Genomic DNA, 22,363 nt, shown 5'->3' with positions numbered 1-22,363 from the left:
CCCTCCAACCCCTCGAATTAGGGTGCTGCTTCCCCGCCGTGAACAGGAGCGAGAGCCCGGGCGCACCAGCGCCGCGGGGAAACGGGAATTCACCCTTTTGGGGGGGTTTAGGGTAAACAGATACACCACGAGCGGGTCAAGCGCCTCCCAGGGGGAGCGTTACGCCCCACAATCCTCTTTTCCCATCGCAGCACCAGGAAAAGCCAGGGAGAGGACTCGCACTGAACGCCGCGCCGGGGTCCGCGATCCCCCCGTTCGGGGACTCAGAGGGAGCTGGATCCCCCGCTCAGCGCGGGAGTTTAACTCATGGCCCCTACCTCGCCCTCACGGTCATTTCTTCCCCTGCTTACCAGGATGTGAGAGGAAAGATAAAGGTTATTTTAGTGACCGAACTGAAGGCACAAGGGGGTATTTTTCAGCTCAGCATCTTTCGCAGCCTCCCCCAGGTTCCCTGGGGCGAACCCGACCCCGCTAACCGAGGCGGCGCGGGGGGGGCCGAGTTACCCCGCTGACACCTTCTAAAAAGCAGGGAACGTCCATTTTCAGGCAACACTGGTCTCCACAAGACACCGGCCGATGAGCTGACAGCGACAGGTATCGCCTCTCCCTCGCAGGGACCACCCCGCCCCCCGCAGAGCCGCCTTACTGATCTCTAAGGAGAGCGGGATCCGCGCCCGCGCCGCTCCCGTACTTGCCTGACGCCGTGGATGTTTTTAATCGCGTAGCTTATTTCTCGCCTCAAATCCTTCTCGTCAAACTCCATCTGAACAGGGAGGAAAGCCACGGTTAGATCTTTACGGCCCAGGAACTGTCAAGCTCCCGCCACAGCCCTTCTTTTGCACTCCCCGGCCCACGCAGGCTCAGAGCCGGCGCTCGGTCCCGCCCAGACTGGCTCGTTCTCTCACATTTATTGATCTCAAACCTTGAGATTTTGCTACACCCCTGCCACGGCACACGCGCTCCCCAGGCCAGCTTTACCTTCACTAGCTCAAATGGGAATCTCTCGTGGAAAATGCGGTTGATTCTGGCACCCCCGGAGAGTTCGAGCGTGTCCACCTGGTCTCCTGAACCTTCGATTCGCTTCTCAAAGTCCACACCGAACTGCTGGACCATTCTGCGGAGGAGCAACGGGATTAAAAGGGGTGTAACGGACAGACAGACACCCCCAGACCGCCTCCAACAGCCAGCGCTGCCCCACCAGCTCTGCTTCAGCTGCTCAGGGCTGGGGGAAATCCTCCCAGTTCCTTTTGCTGGAGTCACAGATGCAAAAACTCTCCCTTTTGCCATAAGGGGAGGTCGAGGTGGGACGCGAGTTGTCCTTTTGAACCCCAAGACCAAACCGTTTGCTCTAGGACAGGCAGGTCGAGCACGCGGGGTGCAGCAGGCCCGGGACGCCGCCGGGGGACGCAGCACCTCTCCGAGGCGACGGCTCAGCCCCGGTGGGGCTGGCAGGGCCACCCGCCAACGCCGCTCGTTCGCAGTGGGGCTCTTCCTGGAAACCTACTGTAACAAAGCTTTGGTTTTTCGCGTGGGGTCGTCGGGGCGGAAGTTCTTGTACTCCTCAACCTCCTTCTCCAGGGAGAGCAGCTGGCTCTGAAGTTTGCTGCGCAGCGAGGGCAGCGTCTCCCGAATGTGGTTGGTCAGTTGCTGCAAAAGAAGGGAGAGGACTGAGACACCCTCCTCTGCGCCCAGAACATCCTTCTTCCAGCAGAGATCAACACCGGCACCGCGCAGCGCCGGGGAAGGGAGCTGAGCCCACCTGGTTAAGGACCTTCTGCAGATGCGGGGTGCCCATGCGGTCGGCCATGTGCCGGTATGCTGGGTGGGAGAGGAAGAACTTCCGCTCGGCTGCCAGCGCTGCCCGGATGTCCTTCTTACCGTCGATGTCCTTCTGGCTCCGGTTCACCACACCGATGTAACCTGCAAGGGGACGTGTTGGCTCTTGCTACAGACAGACGCAGCCAAAAGGCGTCCGAGCGGCTCCACGTCGCCACCCACAGCCGCTTCTCCCGGAGGAAAGAGCAGCACGAAGGGCCTGGGCTCGCTGGGAGGCACTGCGGAGCGCAGGGGCTGCCCCTCGGCTCGTTTGGAAACGCCGTGAGAGATGAAGGCCGTGGGAAGGAGGATACAGGGCGAGGCAAAGCCTCCGTGGTTCATTATACCTCTTCGCAAAGGAAGCAGCTTGTTCTCCAGCACATCTCTGGCGTCTGTGCCTTCATCCATCAGGTCCAGCTTGGTGATGACTCCGATCGTCCGCAAGCCTGAAGTGGCCACACAAATAAGCGACCGATTAACCTCACAAACGAGCGACTGAGCGACCGATTAACCTCACAAACGAGCAACCGTTAACCTCACAAACGAACCGTCGATCAGTCGTGTGGCACAAAACGCCCCAAAAGGAGGCACGTGGGTGCGTAACTGGAACAAACATGGACTCGCCAGCTCTTCCTCAACTGCCAGAGGACCAAGAGTCCTCTGTGAGAGGAGGAGGGATGAGAAGCTCCTCCGGTAACAAAATTGGGCAACTGATCGCTGAGACTCTGCGGCAACGGCTGCCAAAGTCTTTACCACCCTAGAGCTAGGCCAGTCTCAGGGCTGGAGCAGCGGCACGGGCAGGAGGACGCATCTGTCTTACCTTGAGGATCAACTTCTTTTGCCATCTTGAGGGCGTCCGAGTTGGCCAGGTCCATGTTTGCGGGCGTGACAGCAAGGATCAAGCTGCTCTCCCTGCTGATGAACTGCAGGATCATGTCCTTGATCTGGTACTCGATGTCCTGCGGTTGGTCCCCCACCGGCACTTTGGTGATCCCCGGGAGGTCGATCAGAGTCAGGTTCAACACTGAAAGGACAGAGACCACCAGCGCTCGGGGTCAGGGGCCTGGATCTCTTCAGATCTCCTGACGGATCCACCCCTCTGAAGGAAAAACTGCTGCTGGATTTGCTCAAGGGGTGGCCCAGACGCCCCCTGTCGCCCCCCAGGCACCCCCCGTCACCCCCGACGCCGCTCTAAGATCAGCCAGACCCAGGTAGCAGCCAGCATTTGCTTTTCGGATGCTAAACCCCGCAGCCACGGCTCAGGTGAATGCCGGCTTTTCTTCTTTCGCAGTGTTTTAACCCACGGAGGGCAGAGAAGCAGCTCACTGACCGTGCGGCGAGTAGACACGGAGGTTGATGGGGACGGGCGAGATGCCTTTGTTCGTTCCCGTCACCCTGTCGGTTTCCGCTTCGATCTCCTGCCGCACCTCGTCAAAATCTGTGAACTTTTTGGATTTGCAGTGCAAAAACTCAGCATATTCTGGAAGAGGGAAAAAAAAGCCAAAAATGAAGAAGAAAGGCCATGCGGCCATCGCAAGCCCTGCACAGGACGCACACCGAGACTCAGCTGGTTTGGAGACGTTTCTCCGCGGCAGAGCAGAACCAGCCACGTGCTCCAGCGCGGCACCGAGCGGCCCGGCAGAATCGGTGCCGCAGGGAGGCCCCGAGGCCCTGCCCAGGGATTAACCTGGTTATCTCCAGCCTCCTGCCTGGCAGCAGCCCCAAATAAACTTGGCCTCGCCGCTTCCTCTGGCTGCGGAGGAAAGCCCGGGAGGATGGCAGCCAGCCGGCTCGGGCTGAGCACGCCGACACTCTGCCTGCTGCCTCTGCGCTGGCAGCAGCTGCTTTGATGTGGACTCCGAGTTACGCTTCCCTCTGCCAAAAAAGAAACTGCCCTTGGGTGAGATGCTGGCAGGCAGCCGACGCTGGCTCCGGCGAGCGAACCTCCACACCAGAATGGCCGTGTTTGTTTTCACCCGGGCCTGTTTGCCTTTCAGTCCCCGCTGATTGCTTTTAAATGGTTTATTGCCCAGACTCCTAACGCTAAAGAAAGCCGCCAAGATGCTCTGGTGCGCGGGGAGGCAGGGCAGCCAACCCCCCCCCGGCGCCAGCAGCACCCTCGTGCCGGCCAAAGGGCCGCCATCGGCAGCGGGGAGGCACGCGGCCGCTCCAGACCCGGGGTATCGCCCTCGACCGTCGGCGCTCGCCGGCTCCGGCAGCCCCTTGCCAAGAAGGAACCGCGGTTTCCCCTCCACCTGCGCCGCGAGCTCGGCTTTACTCCCCGGATTTATCGCTCCGCTTCCCTCTGCCCCCGCAGCTGAGGGCGAGGGGCCCGGCTCTCACCCCGGCAGCTCTGTCGCTCCCCTCCGAGCCCAAACCGTGTCAGGAGACAAACATTAACCCAGCCCCGGCTCCTCCGCGGGGAGGACGCCTGGGAACGGAAAAGCAGCGGCTTTTCCTGGGCCTCTGCGCAGTCTGAGGTTTTCTGAAAGGGTTTTGCAAGTTGTTAGGGCAGGAGAAGCTTCGAGGGGAGCGGGGAAGCGGAGCAGGGAGGAGAGGGGGAAGAGAGACGGCGTCTCCCTACGGGCACCGGGATAACAACTCCTTGGCTCCTCGCAGCAGCTGCCCCAGGAAAAGGGATTTTAAGAGATTTGGGGCCACGGCTTTGCCCCAGGAAGGGAGATGGTGCAACTTCCTCCCTCCAACAGCCCACGGGTGGGGTGGGGGGGGAAATACCAGCCCTACCCCAGCCCTTCCGCTCCGGCAGGTTCCAGATGACACCTTGTCACCTGAAGGCGGTGGCTGCCATTTCGCAATCCCCCTTCCCTGTTCTGGGGACCAGAAGTGATTAATTACTTGATAAACAGGTCACCTGAACAGAGGCAAAGGGAGGCTACAGAGCACGGCTCCACGGACTGCTCCAGCTCTGCCAGGATCGACACAAACCCACGATTTTTTAGAAGAGGACCGAGTTTCTCTCCGCAGGCGGTTTTATCCTTCCCATATGTATATTTTTGTACTTTTTTTGTGGTTTTTTTACTACTTCGGTCTTTTTTTAAAGCGGGGGCGGCAGCCACAGGCAAATAAAGTGTCTTGGTGGGAAGAGCGGCTTGTGTGGCTCTGAATGGGTCGGGGGCGGGCTCGGTGGGTCTGGGGGTGCTTCAAATGGGTCTGGGGGGGACTCAAATGGGACTGGGGGGACCCCAAATGGGAATGGAGGGGCCCAAATGGGTCGGGGGGGACCCCAAATGGGTCTGGAGGGGCCCAGAGAAATCTCCCCGGAGATCGGGCCGGCCGACGCTTTCACAGCGTGGCTGGTTGGGCAAACGAGCCGCCTCCCACCCTGCGTTCAGCTCCCCGGGGCTCCCGGGCAGGTGAAGGGGGGCAGAGGCCAATTTCACAACCCCTCCGTGCTGGGGTGCGAAGCGGAACCGAGTCACAGGGCGACGGGGAAGCAGCCGGGTGCGCTTTTATTAGCGACTGGCAGCGTTTTAAATGCTTGTGTGCAGACAAAGTCCCCCTTATCGTCGGGCTAAGGACAGCTGAAGGCAGACAGGAATTTTCTGCTGGAGGGGAGCAGAAGGACGGACCTAAATGGATGTAAATGTGTCACGACTCCAAGCCGGGCCCTGCTCCCCTCTCCCCTGCAGCCTCACCCCCCCCAGCCCCGCACCACGCAGCCGGAGAGGGCTGACTCACTATTTTCGACCCGTGCTGCTGTCTGACCGGGCATTTAACATATTCCAGGGAAAAAAGGATCATCACAACCTTCTACAGAGGCCTCCTATAGAACAGACCCCGACTTTCCCACGTCAAGGGCCGCGTGTGTTCGAAACGGGCCTGAACACGACTCCAGGAGCAGGCGTGCTCCCCGGCAGCCAAAACCCTCTTCGAGGAACACTCGAACGAACCAGAACCGCTACTCAAATATTCACACGCACGTTAAACGACAAATCTGCGAGGCCGGAGCCACGTTTGCCAGCCCGGGGTTTCGACCACCCTCTCCCTCTTCTGACGGGGGAGCCGGGCAGCTTCTCCTGCCCCGACCATACCTGTCTTGGAGAAGATGAGCTGCAGGATGAGAGGCCGCCGGGTGACGATTCCAGAGCCTCGGGGAAGGAAGTCCCTGCAAGGAATTACAAGACAGACATTTACTGACGTGGTTTAAATAAGGAAATTAATGCCCTACCGAGCTGATCACCCCGATACCTAAACGGTGTGCAGCGGCTCGAACACACCCGGTCCTACACAGAATCAGTCCCTGCGCTGCCGTGGGAGCTGGAAGGGGGTAAAAGATGCTCCCGGGAGCACAGAGAGGGTGGAACGGGCCATCGCCCACCCCCTGCCCGTCCCCGAAAGCAGGCGGGAGGAGAACGGGCACCGACGGGGAGGAGAGCGGCTCCCACGGCCTCACAGCTGCCTTCACCGTGAACCACTTCTGAGCGGCTGCGCTGGAGGCTGCGGGCGCAGGAATTGGGAAAGGAGCTTTCCCAGCTGCCAGCCGTTAAGAAATTCGTCTACCGGATTTTAATACCCAGCTAATTCAGAGGAAAAAAAAGAAAAAGACACCTGACATGAAGGACAAACCCATCACCTTCTCTTTACTCTCCAATCCCACCCATCCCTTATGGTTTCACCCCATAGAGTGAAATGAGGCGCAGAACCGGAGATGTTTCTCCTGTCCCCTGCTTGGGGCATCAGCGTGGAGCCTGGGGGGGCGGTCCTGTCTGGAAATAAACGGAGCTGCTCCATTTTGGGCTCGTTATCACCCAGCGAACAGCTGCAGCTCCCCTCGCCCAAGCTGAGGGTGATGGGAATTGGATGGGAAAGCGGGTTTGCTGAGCAGCTCTGGGCTGGTGGTTGTGTTTGCTTGGAAACGGGAGCGATAAGAGCTCCGGGGAGCGGCCGGGGCAGCGCTGAGGGGATTTTTCGTTTCCATTAACGAGCGAGCACATCCAGCTTATCAGCCGAGCACGAGGAAACGAGAGCGGCGGCGCGGGCAGGCGGTGCCTGTCACTGGCACCAGCACCCGCAGGCAGCCCGGTCGCGGCGGGGGGAGAGGCTCCACCAGGAATTCACCCACCTCCTCGGCTGTACCCAGCCCCACACGTCAGCGGGTTGTGAGTTCCAGCCGGAATCTCAGCGCCAAGAACGTCACCCAGGAGGTTTCCAAGCAAACCGCGATGCCTGAGCCCCCACGCGCAGCCACGCCGGGGTTGGGGGGGGGGGGGGGGCGCAGCCCCAAGAATGAGGCTTCTCTAAATAGAAACGTGCTTTTATCACCCTGGCAAAGAGCTTCCTGCCCAACCGGGAGGACGGGTCCTGTGGCACCCGCCACGGGGAAGCATTTGATGGCAAAGGGAAGCGTTTGACGGCAGCAGGAACACCCGGATTTCGGCACCGCTCGCTCCCCGCCGCGGCAGTTTCGCTATGACGGGCCCTGTTACACTTTTTGGAAAGCGGCAACAGCTTCCTCCTGTAAAAATAAACACCGTGAGGGGCAGAAACCCTCCCCACAGCCCTGTCGCCTTCCCCGGGGGGTGAGCACGGAGCATCTCCCGCGACCCAGAGGGGGTCAAACGCGCCTGGCAGACCACACTGCTCCCTTCACCCACACGCACCACGTTAACGATCTCGGGGGGGTTAACGACATAAACCCCCAGTTCCCGACCCCGCCAAGGCGTGGTGACGGTCAGGCACCCTTTTGCCGCGTAGCGAAGCCAAACAGAGCTTCATGGGGGAGGACGGCGTGACTCCTGCCCGGCAGCGGACATGGGCCGGCCCTCGTGCGGCCACAGAGCCGGGTCACCCCGTCTGGCACCCGCGGACGGCAGCGAGGGGGTGTTGTTACAATCAAGGGGTGTCACCGCGCTCAGATCTCGTTGTCACACACATATTTTGTGGCCAGGGTTGACAGGAACGATCTCCTTCACGAGCAAACACCAACTGCAAACACCGAGGGGGAAACCGGAGCCTGCCAGAAGGTCCCCTCAGCGTTTTTTAAACATTAAAGTGACTCAGAGCCGTGGGGCAGGCGGCGCGAAGCATGACCTCGCGGGGCTGACGCACCCCGGAGACGTAACAGCCGAGGAGTGAGGTCAAAGCTGTTTGAAATGACAACATTAAACCCGGATTTTCCCATTCACCTGGTTGTTCAGGGCAATCCTCTGCCTCCGCTTCGCGTGCGGTGCCAGGAAACGCCGCCTCACAGAGAGCACAGAGACAAAGGTCACTGCTGGAGGAAGAACATTTAATACCTCCTGGCCCCTGTAAAACCCCCTGTGGCAAAGGGCACCTGAGAGTTGGCTCCTGGGTGGCGAGCGCTGCCTGTCCCTGCCATCCCCTCATGATTTTCAGGCTCCAATTTATCTTGACGGATTCTTCACCAGCGACCCTGTGGCGGCTCTTCCCCAAAATCCAAGGAAAAGACACCCCGACCTCCCCGGGATGAGACCGACCGGGCGGCAGTGCCACATCCCAATGTCCCTCTGAGATGTGTTTTCACTAACACGCACCCCCCTCGCTCCCAAATTCCCTTCTTTTCGCTCCATTTTCAGCCAGCTCTCCCTGCTGAGAACACAAGTTTCCCCCCTCCCGTGTCTGAAGCGACACCTCGCGATGAAACTGCCGTTCCTCTGACGATTGCTGCCATAAAATCCTCCACGGTCGCTTCAGCCGTGATTTACACCCGCAGCGCCGCCGTCCCGCCTCGGCGTGGCCGGTTTCACGCAGGCACCCGAGTTACACCAGACCCGGGGAATATCTGTGGAAAAGCCCTAAGAACAGGCCGCTCTCATCTCCATCCTCCCCTGTGGATAAATTCTCCCTCGAAGAGGCTTAGACGCGGCGTTAGCGCCGGCTTAAAAATCGCAGCGAGCCTTCTTGGGCCTGCTTGGGGTAAATGAGGAGTTTTAGCTGCATTTTGGGGTTTCCGAAGCGCTTTATGGTGCCGATTTCAGCATCTCGCCGGGAGAAGGGACGTGCCCGATGCAGGCGGTGGATCTCTCAGTGAGGGCTGGCCATCTCCAGCCCTGCCCTCGCCCGCCTTAGCCCCGGCTTTATTTACAGCTGCCGGGAGCCCCGACGAGGCCGCGCGCAGGACTCATAATGCCCCATTGAGGGCTGGTTCCTCGACGGCGCTGCCGAGGGGAGGGCCTCCCCGCCGCCCCCGCCACAACGGCTCCATTGTCAGCCCCGGGCCGAGCGGCCGCCGCGTTCAATGCCCGGGTTTGATACGGCTCTGAAAATGTCATTTACGGCGGCGGCGTTGGTCGGAGCGGCGCAGCGAGAGCCGGAGCGGGGCCGGGGGAGGCTCAGCGCCTTCAGCACGCTCGTACTGCGGTGACAAGGGCTCCAAAGAGGGGCCGGTCAATGCCCGTTTCATCGCGACGTCAATGGGATGGCTTTTCATACAGCTCCTAATGTCATTTTAATGCAGTATTTTAGACTTCCTTTTGTGTCCTTCCCCGCTAAACAAGAGAACCGAGTCGCTTCAGACCCCTCACGCAGCAAGGCCAAGCTACTTCGACGCCGCTGAAACAGATCCGGCAGCGGGACAGGTTCCTTCCCCACAAATAAACTCCAGTTCAGCATCTAATCCAGAGATTTAGAGAGCTCCAGGCAGCCGAGCCCAACTCCAGGCTCCTCCGCAGGCTTTTTGCGCAGCCGACGGCATCTCAGCTCGTCTCAACGGGGCTCGTAACCCTCTTCTCGTATTTTAAGGCCACGGGAAGGGACCACCGTGACACGTGGCTGCCCTCTCCCCACACCAGGCTGCATTAACACGTGTCTTTAGGCTCCTTCAAACCACTAAAAAAACACCGACGCAGGGCGATTGCAGAGCACGGATCCAGACTCCCCGCTGACTCCGTCACCGCTCGTTTGCGTTCACCCCTAACGCAATCAACCGAAATTACTTATTCTGAAGAGAGAACGACGTCTTTCCCTGCGGCTCCTCGAAACGGGGAGACAAGATAAGGGAGATGAGCTGAAACCGCCTCGTCCGCCTCCGCCGCGCCAGCCGAGGCTCGGCGGCACGCAGGGCACCGGGATACAGCACCAAAGAAGCCGGCGCGGCTCGTTACGGGAGACGGGATGCCGGGCTCAAAGTCAGGCTTCCTACAGAGGCATCCAGCCTTCCCAACGGGTCCGAAAAGCCAAGATTAAAGGTCAAACAGCTGCAAAAGCGAGGAGAGATCAGCAAAAATAACCCCACCGCCCGTTTCTAAGCAGCTGTTTCCAGAAGGAAACGCGGTTAGCTGGCGTGGCAGGCCCCGCGCATCCCCGCGGGGAGCCTTCGTTAGCGCGCGGGAACGGCGGGACCCGTCGCTGGGGGAAATCAGAGCGGCCGGAGTGAGCTCCAAAGTGCCGTCCGGTTTCCTCCACGTTGTTTATTCATCTCCATCTCGAATAAACCAGAGGCCAAACGCTTCACCGGGGGGTCTCCAGCCGCTGACACCCCACCAGGCAGCTACACCTCACAGACAGCTCCCGCAAGGAAAACCACCCACACGGAAACTTCCCCGTTTCCACTCCGTTTTGCAGACTAAACCCACCAGACGCTCCTCCAAGAGCAACGTCTGGCTCCTCAGCTGGATATCGCCTCCGTTTTCAAGCCCAGCTCCCTTCCCAACGTGCGCACACACCGACACAGCCGCACGCTCGGAAGCGGCCCCTCAGGGATAAAAGCTCTCAGGGATAAAAGCTCTCAGGGACAAAACGTGGCTCGCACGCTCAGAGCGCCAAAGCTCGATGCGTTCGGCTTGAAATCTAGAGCGAGCTTCATGCGGCGCGGCTGGTTTATTGTCGGAACAGCCCGGAGGCCTCGGCGCTCGTCCCCATCCCGTTATCCCTCCTGGAGAAACGCTCGAGAAAACCTGACGGGATTCGTACCCCAACGGCGTCGAGCGCTGCGCCGAGACAAGCAGGTGGTCCCTGCCCAACCTTGGCACAAGCGAGCCATTTTGGGGCTATTCATCCCCAAATTATCATGCATAACTGTAATGATAATCTATATCCCTCGTTATTCCCAAGTATTTCAACAGGCGGGTAGGGAAAGCAGCACTAAAGAGCAGGAGATGCCGAAACTCGGGAACGACAGCAACCACCGAGCCGACGGCTGGAGACTGCTGACATCAGGGCAGGGCAGAGTCCACCCCACGCATAATTAGCGGTTATTAACAGGAGCTGCAGAACGAAGTTAGTGCCACAGGACGGGAGCGCGACGTTCCCGGTTACGGCGGTGCAGCTCCAGCCTCGCAGAACACGCTCCCGCGCAGAGCCCGGCTGTCTGCGGCGCCTTAACCCCTTATTAAAGTCCTTGGGACGAAGACTTCAACGCTCCGAAACAAAGATTTTTAATTACCGGGGCCGGTTTTCCAGCAGCACCATAATTAGAGGCTGTCAAAATTTCCCCTGGCAGCCATTTAGGAGGGGGGATAACTCGACTATTTCAACCCCAACAGCAGCGAGGCTTAGCAAAGCCCAGATGTGAGTTTAGTCTGGGGGGGGGGGGGGGTTCAAGCTCCACCAGTCCCGCCGACTCCTCCTCTCCCTCCCACGCCAACGGGCTGTAAAAGCATCCCCGGCCGCGAATCCACGCTACGAACCCGCCCTGCACGAGGGTAAAAGAAAAGGCAAACGGCGTCAGGTGATGGGTCGCACAGCAGGCCCTGGATCCCGCCTCGCCGCTCGGGAAAACGTTACACAAGCGAAAAAACAAAGAAAGAAAGAGCAGAAAGCACAACGGCGTGGAAAACTCTGGCGGCGCTTTCAAATGATGTTTTTCTACGGAGAAAGGGAACGGCCGGCAGGACCCCGCAGCAACCATGACACCAAAACCAGCCCGAAATGGCGGAAAAAACGCCCGGCCTGCTTTTTTTGGGAACATTAAGGTTCACGTAGGTGTCGTGGAAGAGCGGGACGGAGCCGCCGCTGTTTTGTCGGTGACCAGACCCGCGCCGGCCCGTGTCAGGATGGAATGACGTCACAGGAAAGCTGCTATTGTTCACATTACAGCATCCGCCCCCGCCGGGATGGGAACCCCGTCGCGTGATGTAGACGGAGGAAGAGGCAGCCCGAGATGAAGGGGCAGGCGAGGACGGGAACAAAACAGCAGGAGTCTGGTGATGGCGACAGCTCCTTACCCCACGCCCGGAGCAAGTGCCCGACGAAACGAAGAGCAAGCCCAGAGCCGAGCCACGAATCGCCCGCGCCGTCCCCATAAAGGCAGCGGGGGAGAGAGAAAAGGTGGAGAAGGCCGAAGAGGCGACTCCGCTCGCGGCGCTTTGGGGCAGAAGCAGAAGTTATTAGTGATTACGGTAGATTTTGAAAGCATCCGGCAAGATTTTTAAACCCCAGAGCGGTAGCGCGGGGTGAAATCAGCTCTGCTCCCCGCTGTTATCGGGGCGGACGTGGTCGCCCTCCACAGCTGGGCGTCAAGCCCACAGCCTTGCCTTATCCCGTCCACACCGAGCGGCCCCGCCACGAGGCCCCGACGCCTCGGCCCTATCTCGAGGGCACACGGCCCCGACACGGCGGCAGGCCCGGTGCTATCAGCCTGGTGACAGAAGCGTCTTCACGCGGCGTTAAGGCTTTGACGGCGAGGGGTGAAAGGTCACGCTCCCGCTTTGCCGACGCTCCCGTTGAGCATCCCGGGGACTCGCCGTCGGCCGCTCGCGACGCCCCAGTTCCTCCTCACACCAGGCAGCATCCCAGGAGGATCCGGCGACGCCGGGATGAGCCTCCCCGGTGGGCGGGTGGCCTGTGGGAGGTTCATGGGCCTGGCAGCGTCCTCCACGGCCGGGCAGCGCCGCCGTCTCGCTGCTCGGGGGCTCGGTGCAGCGGGCCAGCACTTGCCATGGCCCGGGGGAGCGCCCCCCGCTCCCCGCAGCGGGAGCCCCCTCCCGTATTCACGGAGCCGCCCTACGCCAGCGCCGTGCGCGGCAGCCACGGCCCAGGCCCCCGCCTGCGCCGTTGGCGTAAGGGGCCGCCGGTGACCCGCTCCCCGGGGCCGCGCCTTACGCCAAGTGCGTAAGGCACGGCCGGGCGAGGGGAGAGGGCCGCCGGGGCGCTCCGCAGTTTGCGTAGCGGCGGCCGAACGCGCCGCGGGGGGGGGTCCCACAGGCCGCGGCCGCGCCCTACGCAGGCGGGATTCGCGAAGCGCGCTTACGCCAGTGGCGCAGCGGCGGGCGGGCAGCGGCGGCGGCGCCGTCATCGCCGCCCGCCCCTCCCCGCCGCCCCGCGACTCACCGGCCCACGAAGTTCTCGAGCACCGAGCTCTTGCCCGCGCTCTGCCCGCCCACCACGGCGATCTGCGGCAGGTCGAGGTGGCAGCTCTGCCCGATGGAGCTGAACGCGTCCTGCAGCTTGTTCACCAGCGGGATCAGCTCCTCCATGCCCCGGTTCCCCATGGCGGCGCGGGGGGTGGGGGTGGGGGACCACGCTCCCGCTCTCCCGGCGGCGGCTCCTCCTCACAGGGCCCGCGGCGGCGGCGACCAAACTTCCCCTCCGAGTCTCCTCATCCGGCACTGGCGACACCCCCGGGGCGCCGCTCCGCCGGGCCCGCCCCGCTCCCCTCAGGCCGAGCTGCCATTGGTCGTCTCGACCGTCGATCAAAAGGACCAGGCGAGCGGAGAGGAGGAGCGGACTGTCAATCAACGAGGAGGACGGGACCGAGAAGCTGCGCCCCTTCTCTACCGTTCCATTGGCCTTCCACCGCGTCGCTCATCCCTACCAGCCAACGGGAGGTGGAGCTGGCCTGTCAGCTGAGGCGGTGCCGCTGCAGCTCCCGCCCCGCGACATCGGTCTTGCCGCTTCATTGGCAGAGACGACTGCCGCTCCGGAAAGCGATCAAATCAATACCCGAAAGAGGCGGACGAGTTCACCCGCCTCTCCCCACCCACCTTCCCTCTCATTGGACAGCGCGCCTGCCACTCCACCAGATTGACCAACCCAGCCAGCGAGGGAAATCGGAGGGAAGCTGGGCGGGTAGAAAACCCTTTCGCGATTCGCCAGCCAGCTGTCAATCAACCACCTCTGCCAGCCGATTGGCTACTTTTGTCCTTTCTTCTCCCCCCCAGCCTCCTTTCCCGGGCACAGCCCAGTGACCGTAGACCCCCGTGTAGCCGCGCACCCCGAGGGCACCCCCGGAGGCGAGGCCCCGGGGCCGGCCCGACCCCCCCGCTTCCCCCCCCCACCCCGGCCCCTCTCCCCCCGGGGAACCCCCAGCACCAACAGCCCAGCCACGACGGTTCCCTTGGGGGGATCTTTATTTCACACCTTCACCCCGCGGCGTCAACCAGTGGGGAGACCCCTCCCATGCCGGTGCCGGGGGGGGGGCTCCCCTCACCGCCCCGCGCCCCCCCGGCTGGTCCCCGGTGCCGGAGGGCTGCCCCGGCGTCGTGGCGAGACTGGGGTCTGCATCCCGGTCACCAGCCGGCTGAGTCCCGCCGGGAACCGGCCAGCACAGAGGACATCCGAGCTGCCCCTGGAAGAGACGGGGGGGGTTGTGGGGCGGCCGTTACCGGCACCTCATCACTGGGAGATGCCGGCGGCGTCACCTACCTGAGCTCGGCGGGGGTCTGGGGGCCGGGGGGCAGGGGGAAGGTGGGCAGGGAACGGCGCTGGCGGCAGAGGTAGCCGGCGGGCAGGTCCTGGGGCAGGTCAGCGTCCGGGCGCTCCAGCGGCAGGGCCATCTCTGGGGTGGGGAGGGGGGAAAAGGCACCGTCACCCCCCAAAAGGGCCCCACCGGGGGCTGGGCTCGCTGTGCCGGGAGCGAAAAATCACCTGGCACCCGAAAAAAACCACCCCGGGGCAGCACCATGGTAGTGGTGCCTGGATTTGGGGGTGACGGCGACCTCCTAAATCCAGGTGGGGTGGGGAAAGGCCCCAGAGCTTCCCAGCACGGACCAGAGTGTGAAGTGGGGGGGCCGGTCCCCCCGCTTTTCCCAGGGGAAACTCTCCCTCCCGGTGTCCCTACCGCTCCGGATCCGGCTCAGCTCCGGCCCCAGCAGCTTCCCGTCCATGCTCAGCAGGATGTATTTCTCCATCCGGAGCTCCGGGCTGAGCCGATCCACCACCCGGCGGGTCGGTCGCTCCTGCGGCTCCGGCGGGGCCGGGGGCTCAGCCCGGCTGGGATGCACCGCATCCATCTTCCAGCTGGGAACAGGAAGGAAAAGACAGGGATTGTCCCAGCTCTGGTCACCGCAGCACCGGCGTGGCCAGCGCTGACCCTCCCGTCCAGCCCCAGAACGTCCCGGTGGAGGCGGGGGGGACACAGCCCCGCTCCTGGGGTCCCCACGGGTGACCGAGCTCCGAAACCCGGGTGCAGCCGCTTCCTGGGCAGGTCGGCGTTTCCCAAACCCGTCCCTGCTCCCGGTTCAGGCCGGCTGGGAAGAGACACGGCCGGTTTCAGACACGGCTGAGCTGTGACCGGGACACCCCAGAGAAACGGCGGCCCCCAGCCCCGCTTCCCAGCGAGGGGGGAGCTGAGTGCCAGCAGCAGCTTGTCCCCAAAATGGGGGGGTTCTGTCCTCGCTGCCCCCCTGCAGGGGGGGGTCTGGGGGAAGATTCGTGTCCCCATCACCCAAGGGAACCCGCTGGGGGCTCCCGGTTACTCGTACCCGCCGGCATTACCATAATCTGGGCTCAACTGTTTGGCTCCGAAAGGGCGGCGGGAGCTGCCGGTGTGGAGGGGGGTGGCAGGGGACGGAGGGAGCCAGGGTCCCGCGGAGGCTCCACCAGCGCGGCTGCGGAGGGAGGAGAGGGGAGGGGGGGGGCTGCAGACAGGCTGGCAGCTGTTTCCCTTCCTCTCCTCTCTGGGAAAGAGTAATTAAATCCCTTGTTGCGCTCAGCGAGTCGATTACCAGGTTCCCAGCGAGATTTCTGAGATAAAAACCCGGCGTTTGAGGTGGGAGAGCAGAGGAGGAGGGCTGGGATCCGCTGCCCGCAGGCCGGGCTGCTCCTGCCTCTGCTGACCCGGCTCCGGGGGGGATTCGCTCCATCGGAGCCCAGGCTGCCGTGTGTCTCCGCTTCCCTGAGCATCCGTCCCTCGTCCGGCTCGTTAACGCTCTAACGAGTTCATCGCTCACAGGCTGCCGGGGGCCCAGGACACGGCACGCAGCGGCCGTGGGGACAGCAGGGCAGCGGTACAGGCAGGGCTGCCCACAGCAGCGCCAGGGGGGGTCATGGCCGAGCACCCCGCTTTGCAGGGGGCTGTTTCTGCACCCAGCCCTCACCTGAGCCCTCCTCGCCACGGGGGACAGAGCTGGAGCTTTCTGGATCGGCTCCTGACGGCCGTTTTAATTTTGGTTTAGGGAATTTCAAACAGGTCCCTTGTCCCTTCCCCTCCACTGCTCCCCCTCACCCATTAGGGTCCCCCATCCCCGCAAATGGTCTGACTGGGAAGGCAGAGCCCCCCCCAGGCAGCACCGTCGTAAACTTTCCCCCAAGCCCCCGTTCCAGAGAACCGTGTCGCCGTTTCGGGAACGGGCGGCTCTTCCCAGGGGAGGTTACCTCCTTTAGACGGGCGGGTTCCCACGCACCGCGCCGGCACGCTCGCCTCCCTCGCGCCGGGAGCTGATTACAGCAGAGTCTGGAAAAACAGAAACAACCATTTCTATCAAAACAAGGAATATTTCCCCAGCTCGGGCTTCCCACATATGAGGGGCCGAGCTGCTGCTCCTACCTCTGCCAGACCCCCCACTGACCTGACGTGGGGTGCCTGGACCCCGCCGGGCCTTAACACCCCCCAGGACCTGCCTGAGGGGGAGATGGGGGGCTAACAGGTAAAAGGAGGGAGGAGGGGGTGTCTCTCAGACCTGCTCAGGGCTTTCACGGTCCTGACGATGAGGCTGAAATCCCGGGTGCAGCTGGCACGGGGGATCCCGAGGGGATGGATGGAGCTGTTGTGTGAGGGGAAACTGAGGCAGGGAGGCGGAGGGGGGCTTCCCCTGGAGGGTTTAGGGACCAGGGGAGGGGGCTCTGCCTGAGGACAAGGGAAGAGAGGAGGGGGCTCTCCCTGGGGAGCTTAGGGGCCAGGGGAGGGGACTCTCCCCAGGACGAAGGAGGAAGAGGAGGGGGCTCTCCCTGGGGGACATAGGGAGCAGGGGAGGGGGGTCTCCCAAGGGCCAGGAGAGCAGGGGAGGAGGGTCTCCCGGGGGTCACGGGGAGGGGGAAAGGAGGAGGCTCTCCCCCGGGGTCATGGGGGAGTGGGGAAGGCTCTCCCGAAGGACACGGGGTCCGGAGGAGGGTCGTCCCCCCCCCCGCACCGAGGCCCAGCGCGGAGGCCGAAGCCCCAACATGGCGCCCGCGTTGCCCCTGGTTACGGCCACTTCCGGCGGAACGCGGCGGCGGCCGGAAGCTCGAGTCACGTGGGGGAGCGGGAAGATGGCGGCGCCCAGGGCAATGGGGCCGGGCCCCGCGCCGCTGCTGCGGGTGGCGGCGGAGTGCGGACGGAGCCGGGCGCGGGCCGGCGAGCTGCGGCTGCCGCACGGCCCCGTCCCCTGCCCCGTCTTCATGCCCGTGGGTACCCGCGGTACCGCCAAAGGCGTCACGGCGGCCCAGCTCGCCGCGCTCGGCTGCCGCATCTGCCTCGGCAACACCTACCACCTGGGCACGCGGCCGGTGAGCGCCGCCGCGGCGGGGAGGGGCGGGAGGGGGGGGGGGAACGGACCGGGAGGAGCCGCCGGGGCCAGACCCGCCCGCAGCTACCGGGGAGCATCGGGCACGGGAGAGCCGCGGTCCCGGGAAGGCCACGCCCCCATGGCAGGATGGCCACGCCCCCCGCGAGCTCACGCTACTCGGCTTCAGGGTGGCCACGTCCCCAATCCCGGAATGGCCACGGCCCCGGGATGACCCCGCCCCTTTGCCCATAAAAGTATCTTTGAGGGTGGCCACGCCCCCGTTGCCACGCCTCTTTTGCGACGGCCCCGCCCCCGGGGGGGCTTCCAGCACCTGTGCCCATGGAAGAAAGGGCCCGGGGTGGCCCCGCCCCCTGTGTAGCCCCGCCCCCAGGTGCTCTAGCCCCGCCCCCAGGGGGGTCGCCATGCCCCTGGGGTGGGCGGGAATGGCCCCCCCAGGGCCCCCCCCCGGGCCACCCCCTGATGTGACCCCGTCCCGCCGCAGGGCCCGGAGCTGGTGCAGCGCGCGGGTGGCCTCCACGGCTTCATGGATTGGCCCCACAACCTGCTGACGGTGAGGGGGGGCCCGGGACCCCCACCCTGGGGGGGGGACACACCCCCGGATTTCCACCTGGGTGATGGCAACCCCCAGGACCCCCCTCCAGGGCCCCCCCTGCTCCCCCCAGCCCCATTATGGGGATCCCAATCCCCCACCCCAGGGGTGTGGGGTATCACCCCCCCCCCAGCCCCATTATGGGGGTCCCCCCCGCCCCCCCAACGCCTCTTCCCCCCCCACCCCCCCAGGACAGCGGGGGCTTCCAGATGGTCTCGCTGGTGGAGCTGTCGGAGGTGACGGAGGAGGGGGTCCGCTTCCGCTCCCCCTACGGCGGGAAGGAGATCCTGCTCAGCCCTGAGAAGTCCATCGAGATCCAGAACGCCCTGGGTGAGTCCGGGGGGGGCACAACTGAACCCCCAAAATCAGGGGGAGGTGGTGGGAGGGGATGTCCTGGGACAGCCCCCCCCCCCCCCTCCCCTCACCCCGCAGGTGCCGACATCATGATGCAGCTGGACGACGTGGTGAGCAGCACCACGACGGGGCCGCGCGTGGAGGAGGCCATGCACAGGTCCGGGACCCCCCCAGACCCCCCCTCTGCCCCCTCAGACCTCCCCCCTGAGCCCTGACACCCCCCCCGGCCCCCTCCCCAGGTCCGTGCGCTGGCTCGACCGCTGCATCGCCGCCAACCGGCGCCCCGAGACGCAGCGGCTCTTCGCCATCATCCAGGGGGGGCTGGATCCGGCCCTGCGCACCCAGTGCCTGGAAGGTACCGTGTCCGCAGGCCCCTCCTGGTCTTCCTCCCATCCTCATCCTCCTCCCGCTCCTCATCCTCCTCCTCCTCCCCTCCCGGCCTTCCTCTTGCTCCTCATCCTTTTTCCATTCTCCACCTGCTCCTCATCCTCCTCTGGCTTCCCACCTTCTTCCCGCTCCCCATCTGCCCCCCATTCCTCATCCTCCTCCTCCCGCTCCCTGCCTTCCTCCTGCTCCTCATCCTCCTCCTCCTCCCGCTCCCTGCCTTCCTCCCGCTCCTCATCCTCCTCCTCCTCCCGCTCCCTGCCTTCCTCCCGCTCCTCATCTTCCTCCTCCTCCCGCTCCCTGCCTTCCTCCTGCTCCTCATCCTCCTCCTCCTCCCACTCCCTGCCTTCCTCCCGCTCCTCATCCTCCTCCTCCTCCCACTCCCTGCCTTCCTCCTGCTCCTCATTCTCTTCCCACTCCCCATCTTCCTCTTGCTCCTCATCCTCCTCTGGCTTCCCACCTTCTTCCCACTCCTCATCCTCTCCCCGCTCCCTGTCTGCCCCCCACTCCCCATCTTCCTCCCGCTCCCCACATTCCTCCCCCTCCCTGCCTTCCTCCCACTCCTCTTCCCATTCCCCAGCACCCTCCTGCTCCCCCCTTCTCCCCACTCCCCGTCTGCCCCCCATTCCCCATCCTCCTCCCACTCCTCATCCTCTTCCCATTTGCCATCTTACACCCCTCCCTGCCTTCCTCCCGCTCCCCATCATCCTCCCGCTCCCTGTCTGCCTCCCATTCCTCACCTTCCTCCCACTCCTCATCATCCTCCTGCTCCCCATCTTCCCTCCATTTCCCATCTCCTCACTCCCCATCTCCTCCCATACCCCCCACCCGCCTCCTGCGGGGATGGGGGGCGGATCCTGGGCAGGTCAGGGGGCCCCTGGCGGGGGGGTCAGAGGGCCGTGGGGTGCTCACAGCCCTTTGTGCCCCCCCAAGAAATGACCCGTCGGGACGTCCCCGGCTTTGCCATCGGGGGCCTGAGCGGGGGCGAGGACAAGGACAGTTTCTGGAGGATGGTGAAGCTCAGCACCGACCTCCTGCCCCGGGACAAGCCCCGGTACCTGATGGGCGTGGGGTAAGTCCTGGGGGGCTGGGGGGGGGGTGTCACCGCTGCCCCCCGTGGAGTGTGGAGGTGCAGGGGGGTGTTTGGGGGGGGGTGTGGAACTCAGCCCCCCCCTCCCCTCCGCAGTTACGCCACCGACCTGGTCGTCTGCGTCGCTTTGGGCTGCGACATGTTCGACTGCGTCTTCCCCACCCGGACGGCGGTAAGAGGCTGCTGGGGGGGCGCACACAACCCCCCACCCCCCACCCTTGCCACCCCAGGGTGGGGGGACCCCCACCGCTCACCCCCCTCCCCGCAGCGTTTCGGCTCGGCCCTGGTCCCCTGGGGTTCGCTGCAGCTGAAGAACAAACAATTCGCCAAAGATTTCCGCCCCATCGACGAGAACTGCGGCTGCCCCACGTGCCAGCGGTGGGTGCAGGGTTAGGGGAGCCCCAGGCAGGATTTGGGGCGGGGGGGCAGGATGGTATCTGAGCCCCCCCCCCCGCAGTTTTCATCCTTTCCCCCCTCCTTCTCCAGGCACAGCCGCGCGTACCTGCACGCGCTGCTCCGCAGCGAGACGGCCGCCCTGCACCACCTCACCATCCACAACATCGCCTACCAGGTGGGGCTGGGGGCTACCAGACTCGGTGGGGGGGTGGTCCCCAACTTCCCTTTAACCCCCCCCTGCCCCCCTTTTCCCGCAGCTGAACCTGATGGGCTCCATCCGGGAGAGCATCTTGGCCCAGCGCTTCCCCGAATTCGTCCGGGAGTTCCTGCGCACCATGTACGGGCCGCGGGTCCCCGCCTGGGTCACGGAGGCTTTGGCCGCTGTCGGCATCACCCTGGACTGACCGGGACCCCCCCGCGCCCCCCCCAGCATCCCTGGGGGTTGGCGGAGAGGCCCAGCACCCTGGCATCCCCCGTTTCTCCCCGCAGGCGGTTTTATCCTTCCCATATGTATATTTTTGTACTTTTTTTGTGGTTTTTTTACTACTTCGGTCTTTTTTTAAAGCGGGGGCGGCAGCCGCAGGCAAATAAAGTGTCTTGGTGGGAAGAGCGGCTTGTGTGGCTCTGAATGGGTCTGGGGGGGGGGCTCGGTGGGTCTGGGGGTGCTTCAAGTGGGTCTGGAGGTGCCTCAGATGGGCCTGGGGGGTGCAAATGGGTCTGGGGGGGACCCCAAATGGATCTGGAGGAGCCCAAATGGGTCTGGGGGTGCCTCAGATGGGCCTGGGGGGATGCAAATGGGACTGGGGGGACCTCAAATGGGTCAGGAGGGGCCCAAATGGGTCTGGGGGCTCGCAAATGGGTCGGGGGGGACCCCGAATGGGTCTGGAGGGGGCCAAATGGGTCTGGGGGTGCTTCAAATGGGTCTGGAGGTGCCTCAGATGGGCCTGGGGGGTGCAAATGGGTCTGGGGGGTTGCAAATGGGTCTGGGGGACCCCAAATGGCTCTGGGGGGACCCCAAATGGGGACTCAGTGCTGCCCGGGGGGCTCAGCTGCCATCACAGGGTCCGGCAGAGGCCACGGCCAGAGAAGCGACGATTTGGGGGGTGCTCGGGAGTCTCGGGGGGGCTCGGGGACGCTCTTGGGGCCCCTGAGACCCAAGAGGGGACCAAGGGAGAGGAGTGGGGGTGATGGGGGTCTGGGGCTGCAGAGGAGGGGACATTTTGGGGGTGCCAGGGGACATTCTGGGGGGTGCAGGAATGAAGAAGGGGCTCAGGGGTTGCTTGGGGGTCCCAGAGGGGATCGAGGACACTCTGGGGTCCCGGGGGGGGGACCAAGGGAGAGGAGTGGGGGCGATGGGGGTCTGGGGGTGCAGGGGGGACATTTTGGGGGCCCAGGAATGTGGAAGGGGACTGGGGAACCCTCTGGGGTCCTGGGGATGCTCTGGGGATGGGGGGGGGGTCTGGGGGTGCAGAGGAGGGGACCTGGGGATACGTGGGGGGGCAGCTGGGGACATTTTTGGGACTCAGAAATGCAGAAGGAGACTGGGGGATGCTCGGGGGTGCCGGGGGGGGAAATGGGGGGGGGGGGGGACACGGGGACATGGCGGGGGGGGGGCCATGGGGATGCAGGACTCCTCCGACTCCGCTCCCCCATCAGCCCCTTCTCCACTGTCACCGTCACTGACATGACACCCTGGATCTGTCCCAGCATCGTCACCGTGACCCATGTGCCCCCCCCCCCCAACTCTGGGGCCCCTCAAACCCCCCCCACGGGGGTCCCCAGGGCTCATTGTCCCCACTCGAGGACGTGGCGGGACAGGGCCGGGGGCCACCCTGGGGTCCACCAGGGATGAAGCCAGCTGGGGGGGGGGGGTGGGGGGGAGGGATAGGGCTGGTCTGGGCTTAAATAGGGGATTTGAGGGGGGCTCGGGGGGGGCTCAGGGCAATCCGGGTGTCCTGGGGGGCTGGAGAGCGCAGCCCCCTGCACCCAGATCCTGGGGACAGGGATGGGGACAAGGGCCAGGACGGGGACACCAGGGCCCCCCCCTCCTTGCAGGTGACACGGTGGTGGCCTTTGTCCCCATCAACCCGG

General features: G+C 64.0%; 3 protein-coding genes across 9 annotated transcripts in view; 1 reads left to right on the top strand and 2 right to left on the bottom strand.

The window, feature by feature from the left end:
* DNM2 (dynamin 2) overlaps window positions 1–13,377 on the bottom strand; it is a 31,367-nt gene extending 17,990 nt beyond the window's left edge. For 6 of the 7 annotated variants that reach the window (XM_074854646.1, XM_074854648.1, XM_074854649.1 and 3 more), the window contains exons 1-9: window positions 13,066–13,376; window positions 5,868–5,941; window positions 3,146–3,295; window positions 2,636–2,839; window positions 2,163–2,261; window positions 1,760–1,920; window positions 1,505–1,647; window positions 979–1,114; window positions 696–763 (exon numbers count right to left, since the gene is read on the bottom strand). In XM_074854646.1, the coding sequence (XP_074710747.1) occupies window positions 696–763; window positions 979–1,114; window positions 1,505–1,647; window positions 1,760–1,920; window positions 2,163–2,261; window positions 2,636–2,839; window positions 3,146–3,295; window positions 5,868–5,941; window positions 13,066–13,226 (1,196 nt within the window). In that variant the 5' untranslated portion in view covers window positions 13,227–13,376. Of the gene's footprint in view, window positions 1–695; window positions 764–978; window positions 1,115–1,504; window positions 1,648–1,759; window positions 1,921–2,162; window positions 2,262–2,635; window positions 2,840–3,145; window positions 3,296–5,867; window positions 5,942–13,065 lie in introns of all 7 variants that reach the window. The other variant, XM_074854647.1, reaches the window with a different exon arrangement.
* A 689-nt stretch (window positions 13,378–14,066) lies between these two features.
* On the bottom strand, window positions 14,067–16,240 carry LOC141937229 (uncharacterized). The gene is made up of 5 exons (XM_074854785.1): window positions 15,681–16,240; window positions 15,451–15,563; window positions 14,795–14,973; window positions 14,380–14,512; window positions 14,067–14,302 (listed from the first exon to the last, which is right to left on the bottom strand). The coding sequence occupies exons 1-5, from the start codon at window positions 15,816–15,818 to the stop codon at window positions 14,161–14,163; spliced, it is 705 nt and encodes a 234-aa protein (XP_074710886.1). The 5' UTR covers window positions 15,819–16,240; the 3' UTR covers window positions 14,067–14,160.
* Window positions 16,241–17,071: 831 nt separating this feature from the next.
* On the top strand, window positions 17,072–20,879 carry QTRT1 (queuine tRNA-ribosyltransferase catalytic subunit 1). Its single transcript, XM_074854734.1, has 10 exons — window positions 17,072–17,439; window positions 17,941–18,009; window positions 18,240–18,378; window positions 18,481–18,559; window positions 18,642–18,757; window positions 19,720–19,858; window positions 19,973–20,048; window positions 20,145–20,254; window positions 20,363–20,447; window positions 20,530–20,879. The coding sequence occupies exons 1-10, from the start codon at window positions 17,116–17,118 to the stop codon at window positions 20,674–20,676; spliced, it is 1,284 nt and encodes a 427-aa protein (XP_074710835.1). The 5' UTR covers window positions 17,072–17,115; the 3' UTR covers window positions 20,677–20,879.
* Window positions 20,880–22,363: the final 1,484 nt, after the last annotated feature.

The sequence above is a fragment of the Strix uralensis genome, chromosome 38, assembly GCF_047716275.1.
Source record: "Strix uralensis isolate ZFMK-TIS-50842 chromosome 38, bStrUra1, whole genome shotgun sequence".
Lineage (NCBI taxonomy): Eukaryota > Metazoa > Chordata > Aves > Strigiformes > Strigidae > Strix > Strix uralensis.
This window is presented reverse-complemented; position numbering and strand designations above follow the sequence as displayed.